The sequence below is a fragment of the Amblyraja radiata genome, chromosome 4, assembly GCF_010909765.2.
Source record: "Amblyraja radiata isolate CabotCenter1 chromosome 4, sAmbRad1.1.pri, whole genome shotgun sequence".
Lineage (NCBI taxonomy): Eukaryota > Metazoa > Chordata > Chondrichthyes > Rajiformes > Rajidae > Amblyraja > Amblyraja radiata.
Genome location: NC_045959.1, coordinates 13,109,117 through 13,125,966, shown reverse-complemented (window position 1 = coordinate 13,125,966; position 16,850 = coordinate 13,109,117). Strand labels below are relative to the sequence as shown.

The window sequence follows — 16,850 nt, the reverse complement described above, 5'->3', positions numbered from 1 at the left end:
TGTATATATAATGGATCTTAGTTAGGGGTGAGATGAATCCCCAAATTCCAATGGTTTGGTGAGTAGCTTTTCCCTAATGGAGCTTAATCTTACATCAACCACATTGGCTCATTTCTCATATTGACAGAATCAGCTACTTACAATCAGATATATATTTTGAATTAGTATTAAGTAATAGGAATTGTAATTGTTAAATATTTACCATCCAAATCAGCCAAAGAGGGAAAATGTTACTGTCTGAGCTCACTTTTACTTTAACATGCAGATCAATAATCTAGATGGTTCTGTGAACACACACTTAGAATAATGTCCAAGTGACTCCTTTTTATTGCAATAGAGACGGCCAAACCTCAAAGGTCCACTTGGTTTGGAAATCCTTAGTAATACTTTTTCAGTGGAAGAGGTATTTAAAGGAAAATCCTCTAGCAGGATAGATTTCAAAACCCATTGTAGCAAAAGACATGGTTGTTCAGAAATGTAAAACTAGGCCATACATTTATCTTTCAATGGCTGGAGAAGCTCCACTTAGATCGACCATCTGAATACTACATTAATATATCATATGGGGAAATGTCTTTGCATTCGAGTGATCAGTCAAGTTAACAAAAAAAAAATCTCAATCCCTACAAATCTTGAATTTATTGTGCAATTCACGTTCAAAGTGCTGGTTAAATCTAAATTAACAATAAGCCTTCTCAGTACATTTATTTTGCACTAGAGCTGCAGCCCCCTTTCCAAAGTAGAAGCATTATACATTTTCAGTATCTATTCTGCTATGGAAGAAATTGCAATAATATTTCAGAACACAATAGATGAGGGTAGTTTTCCCAAACAGGTCATTAATGTGGTTTTCAAATAACAGCCCTCAGCCACTGAAGAAATGAAGTGTAAATAAATCAATCAAAACATGTGTTTCTGTGCAATTACACATGGTTGGTACCACATTTGCTGCAGAATCTGTCCTGCAATGTGACTTCGTTGATATCATTCCATCAGCATCCAATGCTTTAATTCCATGACATAAATTTGAAAAGGGGCAACCCAGAGCTAACTTTGATCACAAACTCTAATTGATGTGGATACTCTCCAAACTGTTCAACCATAGATTGACCTTCAGTGCTGCCACTTTGGTTGTGACCCGCAACCAAATAGGAAAGGAATTAGGAAAGGAGATGAGGAAATGTGAATGCAAAGCCACTGTTTTTGTTCAGATATTCTACAGACTGGCAAACACTCTAGAATTTATTGGAAACATTATATTTAAATCAGTAGATATCGTTCATAGTGGAAACTATCATGGAGAAAACAGTAATCACAAAACTTTAAAACTATTTAGAACAATGTCAAGTATTTTCACAATTTTTTAAAAACAAACAATTTTCCTTCATCCCAATCCTAAACAGTGCAACAAACAATGATACAAACAAATCCACAAAGAACATGCAACAATGTAGCAACAGTTCATAAGATTATTCTATGTTTTAGCTAAATGCTCAGGGAGCAAAATAAATAAGTACAGGCACCATGTTGTTAAAGATTTAGGAGATAGTGGTGCATGAGGACGTCAGCAGATTTCGTTTTCAACTGAATTCACGGGAGTTCGCAATATGGCTGTAAAAAGCATCTCATTTAAGTCCATGCCTTAAAGAAAAGTATTAAACACGAAGCTGCTCATACATCTATCAGAAGCCGACAGCGTCATAGAAAGATGTTATTCGAGCCTGCCAGCCATTAAATGTTGTTAGATAAAAGATTGTAATCAGCCCTATCAATTTCATTACTGCCTCAGCATTATTACAGCAGATCCCACAGCAGCAAAGGTCATAAACTAGACTTATTTAGTCAATGAGGACAACACCCAGCGTGAATAAGTAATTGTTCCTTCACCGAATAGTGGGTTTTTCCTACGTATCAAATGATCTTTTCACCGAGGCAGGTTGATTGACACAGCCAGAGACCCATAAGGGATAGCAAATTATTGATTGTGTACACCAAATGACCTTTGACAAGTGTACTACATGGTGCCTGTACTTAAGTGATGTTTTGCCGCAGATTTAATAAAAATATTGTATAATAGGTGCAATCAGCATTCAGATGCAGCCATCAATATGCACACTATGTTCAGAAAGACTACAAAGAAGCAATTGATATTCAGAAACATCAGCAACTAGGAAAAGGAGACATGGAGCTCCAGAGCAATTATGTGACAGTTTATTTCAGTCTCTTGTTCAGCATGCTTTGTATATTTCTGCAAGTCAAACTAAAAAGATGCCAGACAAAATAAATCAAATGAAGATGGGTAGATGAGACTGACTGGACAACATGTGAAGGCCCTAAAAAAAAAGACCGAAAGGCTTACTTGTTGGTCTAAATAAAGTACCAAAATAAAGTACAGCTTTACTGTACCAGGTCAAAAAAAATATTAGTTAAATAAAATACAATCACATTTCTCAATTGAACTGGTTGTTAGACAAATTAGCTGCATATAGAACATCCATTCTGATTTGTAAAAAGAGAGAATAAGTTGTTTAAAGTATGGTGACATTTTGGTCATCCATATTCACCAGTCAGCCACATCTACTGTGCAATATAGTTTGATCCCATCGTGCAATAATAAGAAATTAGTGATCAAATCAAATTAGGAAAAAAAAAAAATTCTGGCCCTTTCCGCTTTACTAATTAAAAATAACTTAAACATGCATCAAACACAAATTCAATGTAAAACCGATGCAGTATTTCAAGCAGTAAATGAATATAAAATAAAGAGCATTCTCACTTTCAAAGTCAAGGAAAAAATTTGGCCCCTGCTCAAGATCTGTGCATGTCAAAACTTTAAGAAGGTTCCCCATGTTAAGATACCTGCCGAGACAAGAAGGAAGAAAAAAATGTTTTTTTCCCCTAAATGTAGAACAGCCCAAAGTAAGGAGCAATTAATAGATAGACTTTTAAAGACTGCAAGCCATGTGAAAAAAATCCACTGTCAGCTCACATTGTTTATACTATCTACAGGTAAAGCATTTTACCAGCTGTGCCAACTGTTTAAACTCGAAAGGTTGCGTGGTTTTCTTGTTACATTGTAAGTAGCGGCATGTACCAGATGTCACTAACGTTTATCCCCTTCCCCGTAGTCATAGAGCTGAAGGAGTTAAAAACTGTTTGCAGACATAACAGCCACACTGACAAAAGGACCTGAGAATCAGTGAATGGGATTTAAAAAGATTTTTTAAATAATAGCAAATAAAAGATTTTCCAAAAGAAAACACATGGGATGAAGTTTGCAGCCACAATGGAGAGATCATGCAACCATTGTTAAGTGATAGTATCCTGCTTTTACGTGCATTTTTTAAATCCTGCACTGGCCTTCACTCTGGTGAGACAGAACATATTTTGTATACACCAGCTGTGAAGGATTAAACTTACTTTCAAAATCCAAGAAAAAATGTGAAGCATTGTGGTCTATGTCCCTGGTTAGCACCTTAATCAGATTACCCATGTCAGCAAACCTAAAAATAAAATGGTAAATCATTTAGTTTGAACAATTCTCAGTCAGGTCCTGGATTCAGTTAAGGCCAGGTTCTTGAAGCTCCACCCACTCTTTGGGGCTGGGCAAGGATTTGCTGATGTCAAATCATACTTCCTAGAAACAAGGTCTCAGCATGATCATTTGTTTTTTCTCAAAAAAACATTTACACAAATCCTCAGTACGATAGTTAACTTAGACTGACAATAATGCAATGCAAGATCATCCACCAGATCAGAAAAACGATGAATCAGTTATAAGAGAATGCAATACATCAAATTGCGTTCAAACATATAAATTCATGATTTCTTCTTACATTCTTAAACCAACATGCACAAACATTGGACTGCATCAACTGGATCCTGCCTACAATAACCACTCAAACATGCCTTGACTTACCTGGGCTGAAGGAGCCCGTCTCAATTGGCCCACCACACTGCCAAGTCGTGCAGCAAGGTCTAGACTTGACAAGACTTCAGGCAACAGTGTGGTGGCACCACCCATGACAAAGTTGGATAGCAGGCAAAGCTGGGAGCGGTGGTTTGCCTTCTATTAAAGCAGCTTATGCAGTAAAGTAAAGTCTTTTTTAAATGTCTTTGATATTGAGATACTCAAAATCTAATAAGATTGGAGAGAATTAAATATTAAAAATATTTAAAATATTAAGAAACCAATTAACATGTTCAAAGTTATTGACATGAAACCATAATATACAAATCAATACAACTTATTATCTTCCTTCCAATAAATTCAATGGTGTCTGAATCATAAGCTAGGTAGGGTCTGAAGCAGGTTATGAAAGGTGACTTTGCAGCATAATATTGGCTGAAGGCAAATCCCAGCAACACTGGGCTCCTTCATAGGCTCTACAGTGCATTCAGAAAGTATTCAGACCGCTTCACTTTTTCCATATTTTGTTACGTTACAGCCTTATTCTAAAATGGATTAAATTCTTTTTTTTATCATCAATCTACACATAGTACCGCATAATTAAAAAAGTGAAAACATGTGTTTAGAAATTTTTACGAAGCAATTAAAAAGAAATAACTGAAATATCACATTTACATAAGTATTCAGATCCTTTGCTCAGTACTTTGTTAGAGGCACCTTTGGCAGCGATTACAGTCTCAAGTCTTCTTGGGTATGATGCTACAAGCTTGGCACATCTGTATTTGGGTAATTTCTCCCATTCTTCTCTGCAGATCCTCTCAAGCTCTGTCAGGTTGGATGGGGAGTATCGATGCACAGCTATTTTCAAGTCCCTCTATTTTCAAGTCCCTCCAGAGATGTTCGATCATGTTCAAGTCCGTGCTCTGGCTGGGCCTCTCAAGGTCATTCAGACTTGTCACGAAGCCACTCCTGCGTTGTCTTAGCTGTGTGCCGAGGGTCATTGTCCTGTTGGAAGGTGAACTTCCGCCCCACTCTGAGGTGGGGCGGAAATTTGCTCCAGAACGCTCAGGAGCAAATTTTCATCAAGGATCTCTCTGTACTTTGCTCTGTTCATCTTTCCCGCGATCCAGACTAGTATCCCAGTTCCTGCCGCTGAGAAACATCCCCACAGCATGATGCTGCCACCACCATGCTTCACCATAGGTATAGTATTGGCCAGGTGATGAGCGGTGCCAGTATCCTCCAGATGTGACAATTGGCATTCTGGGCAAAGAGTTCAATCTTGGTTTCATCAGACCAGAAAATCTTGTTTCTCATGCCTTTTGGTAAACTTCAAGCAGGCTGTCATATGCCTTTTACTGAAGAGTGGCCTCCGTCTTGGAGGTCTACGGACAATACCTTCGTCTTCATGGCTTGGTTTTTGCTCTGGCATGCACTGTTAACCATGAGACCTTATATAGACAGGTGTGTGCCTTTCCAAATCATGTCCAATCAATTTAATTTACCACTGGTGGACTCCACTCAAGTTGTAGAAACATCTCAAGGATAATCAATGGAAACAGGATGAACCTAAGCTCAATTTTGAGTGTCATAGTAAAGAGTCTGAATACTTATGTAATGTGATATTTCGGTTATTTCTTTTTAATTAATTTGCAAAATTTCAAAACACCTGTTTTCGCTTCTTCTTTCTGGTGTATTGTGTGTAGATTAATGATAAAAAAATGTTTTAATCCATTATAAAATAAGGCTGTAACGTAACAAAATGTGGAAAAAGTGAAGTGGTCTGAATACTTTCTGAATGCACGGTAAATGGATGATAACTGATGTGCAAATATTACATAATGGAACATTATTTGTAATTGAAGAGTTGGCTCGTATGTTCTGTATATATAAACATGTTATCATTTTGTAATAAAATATATTTTGAAGTACAAAAAGACAATGAATTTCAGAGATAGAACATAACGACAGATTAACATGCCAATGGTTCCAATCAGAATTCCTAGCCATTACCGGCAACTTTCATCCAGTGTATTAAACAAAGCCCTTAAGTGTACAACACTAATAAAATAGATAAAGTTTCACAACTGACCTTGCAACAAAATATGACAGAAGTATTAACCGTCATTTAGCAACTTCTCAATGCCATCGTGGCCTTCAAGATAATGTGTTAGCTTGCCCACAGACAAGGTTATGGGGAGAAGGCAGGAGAAGGGGCTTGAGAGGGATGGATAGATCAGTCATCAGAGTAAACTCAAAGGGCTGAATGGCCTAACTCTGCATTGACATGCAGAGGAATGATGCCTGGTTTAGTGCATTAGCTACAGGAATTGGTTGGACAGACTTGGATTATTTTCCCTGGAATGACAGAAGTTGAGGGGAAACCCATTATGAGGGGCATTAATACAGGAGATATCAAAGTAAATATCAAATACTAAAGGGCATCACTTTAAGGTGAAGGGATCAGATATGGGGAATAAGCTTTTTTTTCTACATACACAAAGTGACACAAGATGCCAAGGATGATGGTGGAGGCAGATTAATGAGAGATGGGGGCATTTAAGGGACATTAAGATAGACATGTGGATATGCAGGTAATGGAGGTTTATGGATTACATGCAGGCAGATAAGATTTGGTCTGGGCATCATGTTCGGCATAGACACTGCGGACCAAAGTGTTGTCCCTGTGCTTTACTGTTCTATACTACTGCAGATGCACCAGAATGCAGACTTGTTACAATCAGAACAACCATGATCTTATTAATTGGCAGGACAAGCTTGATGGGCTGAGGGTCCTGCTCCAGTCCCTTATTTGTACCTTTACTGTTCAAGTCTTTCAGTATTTGACTCTATAAAAAGGAATGGAAGAGAACATGGTATGGACCAACTCACCTTTCTCTGAATTTATGAATCAGTGGTTAAACCAGTTATTTTTCATGTGTGCTACTTTAACACCTGCATTCTGAGAACTGCTTCTGAAAATCTGCTTCATTTGGCGGACTGGTCATATTGAAAATTCAGCATTTTAAACACAGGCCAAATTTTCAATTGCACATTTTGCCAATTTTCAGGACTGGTATGTTGTTTAAAAGTGTGCCTAATGTAAATGCACAAAACATTATTCCCTGCAAGCACTATCACAGAAACATGGTGAAATTTACTTCCTTCCAAGTTTTAGTGCAGTTTATGCTCAAAGTGGAAAGATGAAAATTGAACGAAAAACAGGCAAAATAATACAAAGCACATAAACAATTTTCTAAAGCCATCTTGGAAAACAATAAGTGAGTTTGGTATTCCGAAAAATGCAAGAAATCATGGGATTTGTCAAAGGTCTAACGCTATAAATATCAGTCTGAAGAAGGGTCTCGAGCTGCAACGTCACCTATTCCTTCACACCATAGATGCTGCCTCACCCGCTGAGTTTCTCTACCATTTTTGTCTACCTTCATTTACAATTGTGATAGCTAGCATTTCCTCCAGTTCATACAGTGCCCTCCATAATGTTTGGGACAAAGACCCATCACTTATTTATTTGCCTCTGCACACCACAATTTGAGATTTGTAATTTAAAAAAATAACATGTGGTTAAAGTGCACATTGTCAGATTTTATTAAAGGCCATTTTTATCCATTTTGGTTTTACCATGTAGAAATTACAGCTGTGTTTATACATAGTCCCCCCATTTCAGGGCACCCTAATGTTTGGGACACATGGCTTCACAGGCGATTGTAATTGCTCAGGTGTATTTAATTGCCTCCTTAATGCATGTATAAGAGAGCTCTCAGCACCTAGTTTTTCCTCCAGTCTTTCCATCACCTTTGGAAACGTTTATTGCTGTTTATTAACATGAGGACCAAAGTTGTGCCAATGAAAGTCAAAGAAGCCATTATGAGACTGAGAAACAAAAATAAAACTGTTAAGGAGACATCAGTCAAACCTTAGGCTTACCAAAATCAACTGTTTGGAACATCATTAAGAAGAAAGAGAGCACGTGAGCTTACTAATCGCAAAGGGACTGGCGGGCCAAGGAAGACCTCCACAGCTGATGGCAGAAGAATTCTCTCTATAATGAAGAAAAATCCCCAAACACCTGTCCAACTGATCAGAAACACTCTTCAGGAGAGGTGTGGATTTGTCTATGACCACTGTCTGCAGAAGACGTCATGAACATAAATACAGAGGCTATACTGCAAGATGCAAACCACTGGTTAGCCGCAAAAATAGGATGGCTGGGTTACAGTTTGCCAAGAAGTACTTAAAAAAGCAACCACAGTTCTGGAAAAAGGTCTTGTGGACAGATCAAACAAAGTTAACTTATATCAGAGGGATGGCAAGAGCAAAGTATGGAGGAGAGAAGGAACTGCCCAAGATTTAAAGCATACCACCTCATCTGTGGTGGGGGTGTTATGGCCTGAGCATGTATGGCTGCTGAAGGTACTGGCTCACTTATCTTCATTGATGATACAACTGCTGATGGTAGTAGCATAATGAATTCTGAAGTTTATACACATGCTATCTGCTCAAACAAATACCTCAAACTCATTGGCCGGAAGTTCATTCTACAGCAAGACAATGATCCCAAACATATGGCCAAAGCAACAAAGGAATTTTTCAAAGCTAAAAAATGATAAATTCTTGAGTGGCCAAGTCAATCACCCGATCTAAACCCAATTGAGCATGCCTTTTATATGCTGAAGAGAAAACTGAAGGGGACATAGAAACATAGAAAATAGGTGCAGGAGTAGGCCATTCGGCCCTTCGAGCCTGCACCGCCATTTGATATGATCATGGCTGATCATCCAACTCAGTATCCCATTCCTGCCTTCTCTCCATACCCCCTGATCCCTTTAGCCACAAGGGCCACATCTAACTCCCTCTTAAATATAGCCAATGAACTGGCCTCAACTACCTTCTGTGGCAGAGAATTCCACAGATTCGCCACTGTGAAGTTGGACTAGCCCCCAAAACAAGCATATGCTAAAGATGGCTGCAATATAGGCCTGGCAGAGCATCACCAGAGAAGACACCCAGCAACTGCTGATGTCCATGAATCGCAGACTTCAAGCGGTCATTGCATGCAAAGGATATGCAACAAAATACAAACATTACTACTTTCATTTATATGGCATTGCTGTGTACCAAACATTATGATGCCCTGAAATGGGGGGGGACGACAATGTATAAACATTGCTGTAATTTCTACTAGGTGAAACCAAAATGTATAAAAATTGCCTTTATTGAAATCTGACAAGGTGCACTTTAACCACGTGTAATTTTTTCTATTACAAATCTCAAATTGTGGAGTAGAGGCAAATAAATAAATGACGGGTCTTTGTTCCAAACATTATGGAGGGCACTGTAAGTCTATAATCCGAATAACAAGAGGAGCAAATTTCCTTCCTACACATTTCATCTGCCCCATTACGAAATCTCCTCAAGGTATGACTACTTTGAAGAAGATCTCCTCCTCTCTCCGACGAGAGTTCTGCAACATCCTCTCGCTGCTCCCCATGTGATTCCTCCTGCTCTCCCTCAGTCCGAATGGCCTCTGGGAAGAAACTCCTTCTCAACCTCTCCGTTCTCACAGCATGGCAACGGAGGCGTTTGCCTGACCGTAGCAGCTGGAACAGTCCGTTGCATGGGTGGAAGGGGTCTCCCATGATCTTATTGGCTCTGGAGTTGCACCTCCTGATGTATAGTTCCTGCAGGGGGGCGAGTGAAGTTCCCATAGTGCGTTCGGCCGAACGCACTACTCTCTGCAGAGCCTTCTTGTCCTGGGCAGAACATTTCCCAAACCAGATGGTAATATTTCCGGACAAGATGCTTTCCACAGCCGCTGCGTAGAAGCACTGGAGGATCCTCGGAGACACTCTGAATTTCCTCAATTGCCTGAGGTGATAAAGGCGCTGCCTTGCCTTACTCACGAGTGCTGCGGCGTGTGACGTCCATGTCATATCCTCAGAGATGTGGACTCCCAGATATTTAAAACAGCTCACCCTATCCACAGGATCCCCATTTATCCTCAATGGTGTGTACGTCCTCGGATGATGTGCCCTCCTAAAGTCCACGATCAGCTCCTTCGTTTTTTTTGATGTTCAAGAGGAGGCTGTTATCCTGGCACCAGAGTGCTAGATCAGCCACCTCCTCCCGGTAGGCCTTCTCATCGTCTGAGATCAGGCCCACCACCACAGTGTCATCAGCAAACTTATAGCATCCTTCTATTCAATCTTACAGTTCATTGTGCTTGTACTAGCTCTTTAAAATAGCTCTTTGCAACTGGAATTAGAACTTTATACCCTTTGAAACAGTACAGAGATGTATATAGATTCAGACGTGTCCACCATTATTATATCTTAAACACAGTGGCATGTCTGTGCCTGCCAGTAGTCTTGCGCTGGAGGTGGATCCAGATCTAGCCTGGATCTGACAGGGTCTATGAATCTCCGGTTCTTAGGTGTTTTAATGAATCCACGATCTCGGGCTCAAGACCCATATTAGTCTCTGGCTCCAAAAGCCAGGCACGTGTTAGAGAAGTATCAGTGCCCATCCATTTATTTGTGTGCATACACCTGCCATTCTGCCCATCTCGGCAAGTCTAACTCTATCTGTAACCTCTAGAAACAGTCTCCACATGTCTCTGCTTGATGGTGAATAAAGTGCTTCTTTTGAAGAGTTTAGCCATCCAGGAACTGCTGGTAGGCCTGCAACCAGGGCATGGCAGACAACATAACAACTGGCCAGATTGGACACAAGAAACAGAAGCAGGCTAACCATTCCCTCATGCCCATCCTTCTATTCAATAATATTGTGGCTGATCTTTCAAGGCTGTATCATTTTCTTGTATTAACCCTATATCGTCTTGGTTCCCTAAAATCTAAACATCCATCGAACAACATTTCAAATATTGAGCTACTATAACCCTCCCAAGTACAGAATTCTAAAGATTCACCTTGCTGTGTGCGAATAAATTGCTTCACAATTCTGTCCTGAATTTCCAACCCAATATTTGGATATTGTCTTTAGTTTCAGAGTTTGAAAGTATGTCTCAGAAAGACTTCCTGAGCGGCCTTCTAATAGTGCACAGTGCCTTTGCTCCATTAGCAAACTTGGATATATTTATCCCTGATGTCTTCATTCAAATTATTGAAATAGATTATGAATGTTTGATGTATCAGCACAAACCTTTGCACAATGAGTCAAGGCCTCCCTCCACTGTCTAATAGCCAATCCATGTCTATATACTATCACCAATAACATGTACTCTAGTATTGCATGATAACCTCTTGTATGGTGCATTCCAGATCTCTTATTGCAAGTTACAATTTTCAAACAGATTTGTCACATATAATTTCATATTCATAAAACCACATCAATTGTACCTAAACCTATTATTATTTTCCAGGTTCCAATATATTGTATATACTGATGTCTGTTTAACCGATCATTCATTCCTTCTCTCCCTGCTAACCCCTATTGGTCTTTACTATTCCCGATGGTGACACCTCGCGGCAGCGGCCTCTGCAGTCCATCTGTCTTTTTTTAATTTTTGGCCTGTTGAGTTTATAGTTTGGTTGTAGTTTATTTATTGTGTATATGTGGGGGGCGGGGGGGCGACTTTTAAATCTCTTCCCTGCACGGGAGACCCGACCTTTTCCCTGTCGGGTCTCCATTGTCGTTGAGGCCTAGCACCGTGAAGCGACCTCCAACCGGAACGACCTGGGGGCTCCAGTCGCGGAGCCTGCGGACTCACCATCATGGAGCTGGCCGGCTTCGGAGCGTGGAGCGAGGCTCCATCCGCAGGCCCGGTGGACGGTAACATCGGGAGCTCGCGGGTCCCTGGTGGGAGAACGCTTTTCAGAGCTTCCGCAACGGCAACTTCTTCCGCCCAAATTGCTGGGTTGAAAACGACCCGGAGCGGGGCCTTACATCGCCCGGCGCTGCTTGAACGGCCGTGGGACTTGCCATCGCCCGCCGGGGACTTTAACATCGGGAGAAGAATGGAAAACAGGGGAAAGACAATGACTTTGCCTTCCATCACAGTGAGGAGGAGATTCACTGTGATGGATATTTGTGTTAATTGTGTGTCTTGGTTTTTTTCCCTTGTTGTATGACTGCAGAAATTTGAGGTTCAAATTACAATAAACGGTATTGTATTGTATCGAAGACCATTAAGGTACAGAGGCAGAACCTGTAGGGATAGAAGGATAGCAAGTGCTGTGTCAGGATTTACACATAGTTCCCTGATGGATCGTAGGATGCCAACCCTTGCACTGACGGAAAATATATAGCAACTTCAAGGAGAACAAGAGGATTTCAGTATAGGAGTAAAGAGGTTCTTCTGCAGTTGTATAGGGCTCTGGTGAGACCACATCTGGAGTATTGTGTACAGTTTTGGAATCCTAATTTGACGAGTGATGCCTGGGATGGCGGGACTGTCATATGAGGAAAGATTGAAAAGACTAGGCTTGTATTCACTGGAGTTTAGAAGAATGAGGGGGGGATCTTATAGAAACATATAAAATTATAAAAGTACTGACAAGCTAGATGCAGGATAAATGTTCCCAATGTTGGGCGAGTCCAGAACCAGGGGCCACAGTCTTAGAATAAAGGGGAGGTCATTTAAGACTGAGGTAAGAAAAAACTTTTTCACCCAGAGAGTTGTGAATTTATGGAATTCCCTGCCACAGAGGGCAGTGGAGGCCAAGTCACTGGATGGATTTAAGAGAGAGTTAGATAGAGCTCTAGGGGCCAGTGGAGTCAAGGGATATGGTGAGAAGGCAGGCACGGGTTATTGATAGGGGACGATCAGCCATGATCGCAATGAATGGCGGTGCTGGCTCGAAGGGCCGAATGGCCTCCTCCTGTACCTATTTTCTATGTTTCTAAGATTGAATCCTCAGGAAGCAAAGCACAATATTATAACCTGTTTCATACAGGCCTGGATTTTGTAAATGCGATTTGTGGGCAAAAGACTTTCCTTCTTTTGAATTTCCTATTTGTTGGCTTGAGTTCAAGAAGATTTCTGGCATCCAGCACAAAAAATTCCCAGATTAAAATGCACAATATGCTAATATTAGATCATTTTACAGAACACTATAAAGATGGGAATATAACAAGATTACAGCAGAACCAGTAACCATATAAATGTTACAATTTACTTTGCTTAAGGAATAACAAAGCTCACAAGATTAATGTTGTTTAGGACCAAAGGAGGTTAATAAATATCAATTATTCATTTAAAAGATCATTCAATCCCAATCCGCGAAACATTGCCTATCTCCTTCTCTCCATAGATGCTGCCTCACCCGCTGAGTTTCTCCAGCATTTTTGTCTACCTTCGATTTTCCAGCATCTGCAGTTCCTTCTTAAACATTTTGTCTACTGCACTGCAAAATCTCCTCAAGGTATGCCTACTTTGAAGAAGTTCTCCTCCTCCCTCCGAAGCCCGAAACGTTGCCAATCTCCTTTGCTCCATAGATGCTGCCTCACCCGCTGAGTTTCTCCAGCATTTTTGTCTACATTAAATCCTAAGCAATATTTTTCGGGTAATTTTAGGGTTAGTAGTTAATAAATATATGAAATTTACCTTGATGATAATAAAAGGCTTAAAAATACCCCAGCTAGTGTGGGTACTTTTATTTAATCACTTAACCCAACTTCAGGACACATGCTGATTTCTTAGTTATTGTCAGTTTCGTGGCACTAAATTGAAGGTTGCCCATACACACAAAACAGTACAACATGCCTCTGACATGCTCCATGCAGTAAAATGCAAGAAAGACCCTGGATTAATAATTAAACCTAGTACTATATGGACTGTAAAATAACTATTTAACTTTCATTGGCATTACAAGACCATTTCAAGGAAATACTTTTGAGTTACTGTATAATGGTAACTAATTTCAAATAATTTAAAAACAAATAACAATAATAACAATTTAGAATTGTGTTTTTAAAGCATTGAATGGTACAGAAGGAAGTTGTATAACATGTTGTCATTTCCTTACCAAGCAGGATGTGTACAATTATGCTGAGTTTGCAAATAATCTCAACAGCATCCAGTCACAGCTTGTTCACTTTAGCAAGATACCAGAGAACTACCCCCAGCATGAATTGCCATCTAAGGTTACAAAAAAGAAAAAAGAAATTAGGGGAAAATGGGGAAAGAAACCAAAAACCTCTTCATACATAATTTGAATAACACGACTTCACATCAATTTTCCATTCCCGTTAAGGTTTACTGCATTGGATAAAAATGTATCAGCTTTCCTTTCCTCATCTTCCTCAAATCTTCATCTGTATTTCTAACCGAAGGGAGTATGTCACATTGAGTTATATCACCACAAGAGCATGCCAAGTTGCCATGAGTGTTGAAAGTAAAGTACCAAAGGCATTTTCACTGCAGGAAGGACCAGTCAAGCAATTTGCTTGCAATTAATTTAACAAGTATCAAAGGTTCTGGGAATTAAGAGTGCATATATACACTGAATGTCTACAATACACTGGGTCAATAACAATAGTGTTATCACTGTACCATGCTAAAGACCCGAAGGCTCCACAGAATGTAGTGAAAGCTTTTGTAGTATGCTGCAGGGAGTAAAGGGCCTGTCCCACTTGGCCGTCATTCACGCGCCATTTACGCGACCTGTTAGCGTGTGGGTAGCGCGGGACGTGCGCATGGAGTGGTGTGGAGGAGTGTGGACTTCGTCCTGCACAAAACCTTCGCGCACCACCGGCCTGTCGCGTAACTGACGGCCAAAGTGGGACAGGCCCAGGACCCTGGCGCGATGTAACGTCTCATCTCCAACAGCAGCAGAAGCAGGCAAACGATCGCCGAGCTCGGCCTGGGGCTCACGACCGTTGCGGATCCGGATCCGCCCCCACTCCTACTCCCAGAGCGGGGCCAAGACGATTGGAGATAGAAACAAAATGCTGGAGTAACTCAGCGGGACCAGCAACATCTCTGGAGAGAAGGAATAGATGATGTTTCGGGTCGAGACTTCTTCAATCTGAAGAAGGGTCTCGACCTGAAACGTCACACATCTGGAGAGAAGCAATGGGTGACGTTTCGGGTCGAGACCCCTCTTCAGATTGAAGAAGTCTCGACCCGAAACATCATCCATTCCTTCTCTCCAGAGATGCTGCCAGTCCCGCTGAGTTACTCCTGCAATTTGTGTCAATCTTCAAATGACGTCACACGCTCCAGAGGTGTCATTGTCTGGAATTCTGGAGTAAGCAGGGAATCCACAAAGTTTCTGGCCAATATTCCTCTGCTGCATCCTTATAAGAGCTGCATCTTTTCACTGCATCCATGTGGAGCCCAGTATCTAAATTAAACTGCTGCAGATATGCTGGTGAATTTGTCTGCTGAACCTGCACCCAGTCTGACCTAGTTCAGGATCATCAACCCAATTTACTTGAATGGAGAGTAAGTTACAAGGGACAAAGTCAAGCAAAATGGAAGCTTATAAAGGTCGACTTCTTTTAATCTTTTTTAAAATTATTTAATTGATTTTTAAAATTGAAGATTTCTGAATGCCTGGATCATTCATATAGTCAATCTAAGGAGATGCAAATGTGCCTATTTCAGTTATTTATCAGACATTTCATGGGCCACATTTGTCCTGGGCCCCCCATGTGCAAGCTTTACAGTGTATAAGGCTCCTGTGTGGGTTCCCCATTCTGGATTGAGTATGTGAGCCAACATTATGGTTTTAGAAAAAAACATCTGCATTTGGCCAGTACATCAACAATGAACATGATTTGGCCTATTGTATGTTTCTCGTAGTTTACAAGCATTTAAATATATTTTCACTACAGGAACTCCCAATAATGTTTTGATCATTAGATAAGACAATGTATTTGTCACCTATATTAAATTAATTTCCACCTTATAAATGGAAATACTGCCCTTAATTTTATTCCATCCTTTCACACACAAAAAATTAAATGGACGTTGCCTAAGTTGCTGAGCATTTTCACACTTTGGTTTTATAACAAATCTTAATGTTAATTTTTTTTTCGAAAAAAGGTAAGTAGAATTATTACCAATTTGCTATTTATCTCTCAAATCAAATTCACTCAACATCTCCCAACCATTACGAAGAAAACCACAGAATTTCAAGCAAACACAGTGTCTTTGATCCTTTGCACTAGATATAACTAGACTAAGTGGGACACGTTGTGTCCCATGTTCACATGGGAGGGCTGGTCCCCCAATGCAATATTCCACCTCTCCACCAATTCCAATATTGGTGGCCAGTGGGAGGGGTGGTGGGGGGGCTTTCTGGAGCGCTAGTATGGGTGTTGTGGGCTGAAGGGACTGGTTTCCAGAGGGCTAGTATGGACATTGTGGGCCAAATGGATTCTTGAGGTGGCAGCTCAGTCATTCAAGCCTGATGTGCTAGCAGCTCACTCACGGTTGGTGGGCTGGCAGTTGACTCACGGCTATTCCTTGAAATTCCATTTTAAGCAGGGTGCAAAGCCACCAAATTCATGTGCAGTTTCATACCACTTCAAGCAGGGTGCAAGCCAACCAAATTCAAGTGCAGTTTCATACCATTTCAAACAGGGTGCAAGGCCACCAAATTCAAATGCAGTTTTGTACAACTTAAAGCAGGGTGCAAGGCCACCAAATTCAAGTGCAGTTTCGTACCACTTCAAATTGGATCCAAGGCCACCAAATTCAAGTGCAGTTTCATACCATTTCATGCAGGGTGCAAGGCCACCACATTCAAATGCAGTTTCATACCACTTCAAGCAGGGTGCAAGCCAACGAAATTCAAGTGCAGTTTCATACCATTTCAAACAGGGTGCAAGGCCACCAAATTCAAATGCAGTTTTGTACAACTTCAAGCAGGGTGCAAGGCCACCAAATTCAAGTGCAGTTTCGTACCACTTCAAACTGGATCCAAGGCCACCAAATTCAAGTGCAGTTTCA

General features: G+C 40.6%; 1 protein-coding gene across 8 annotated transcripts in view; it reads right to left on the bottom strand.

The window, feature by feature from the left end:
* The window catches only part of cyrib (CYFIP related Rac1 interactor B), a 149,726-nt gene that overhangs the window by 30,573 nt on the left and 102,303 nt on the right, over window positions 1–16,850 (bottom strand). For 5 of the 8 annotated variants that reach the window (XM_033018994.1, XM_033018992.1, XM_033018993.1 and 2 more), the window contains 2 exons: window positions 13,918–14,030; window positions 2,777–2,859 (listed from right to left, as the gene is read on the bottom strand). In XM_033018994.1, coding sequence (XP_032874885.1) covers window positions 2,777–2,849 — 73 coding nt within the window. In that variant the 5' untranslated portion in view covers window positions 2,850–2,859; window positions 13,918–14,030. Of the gene's footprint in view, window positions 1–2,776; window positions 2,860–3,420; window positions 3,504–13,917; window positions 14,031–16,850 lie in introns of all 8 variants that reach the window. The other 3 variants (XM_033018998.1, XM_033018999.1, XM_033018997.1) reach the window with 2 other exon arrangements.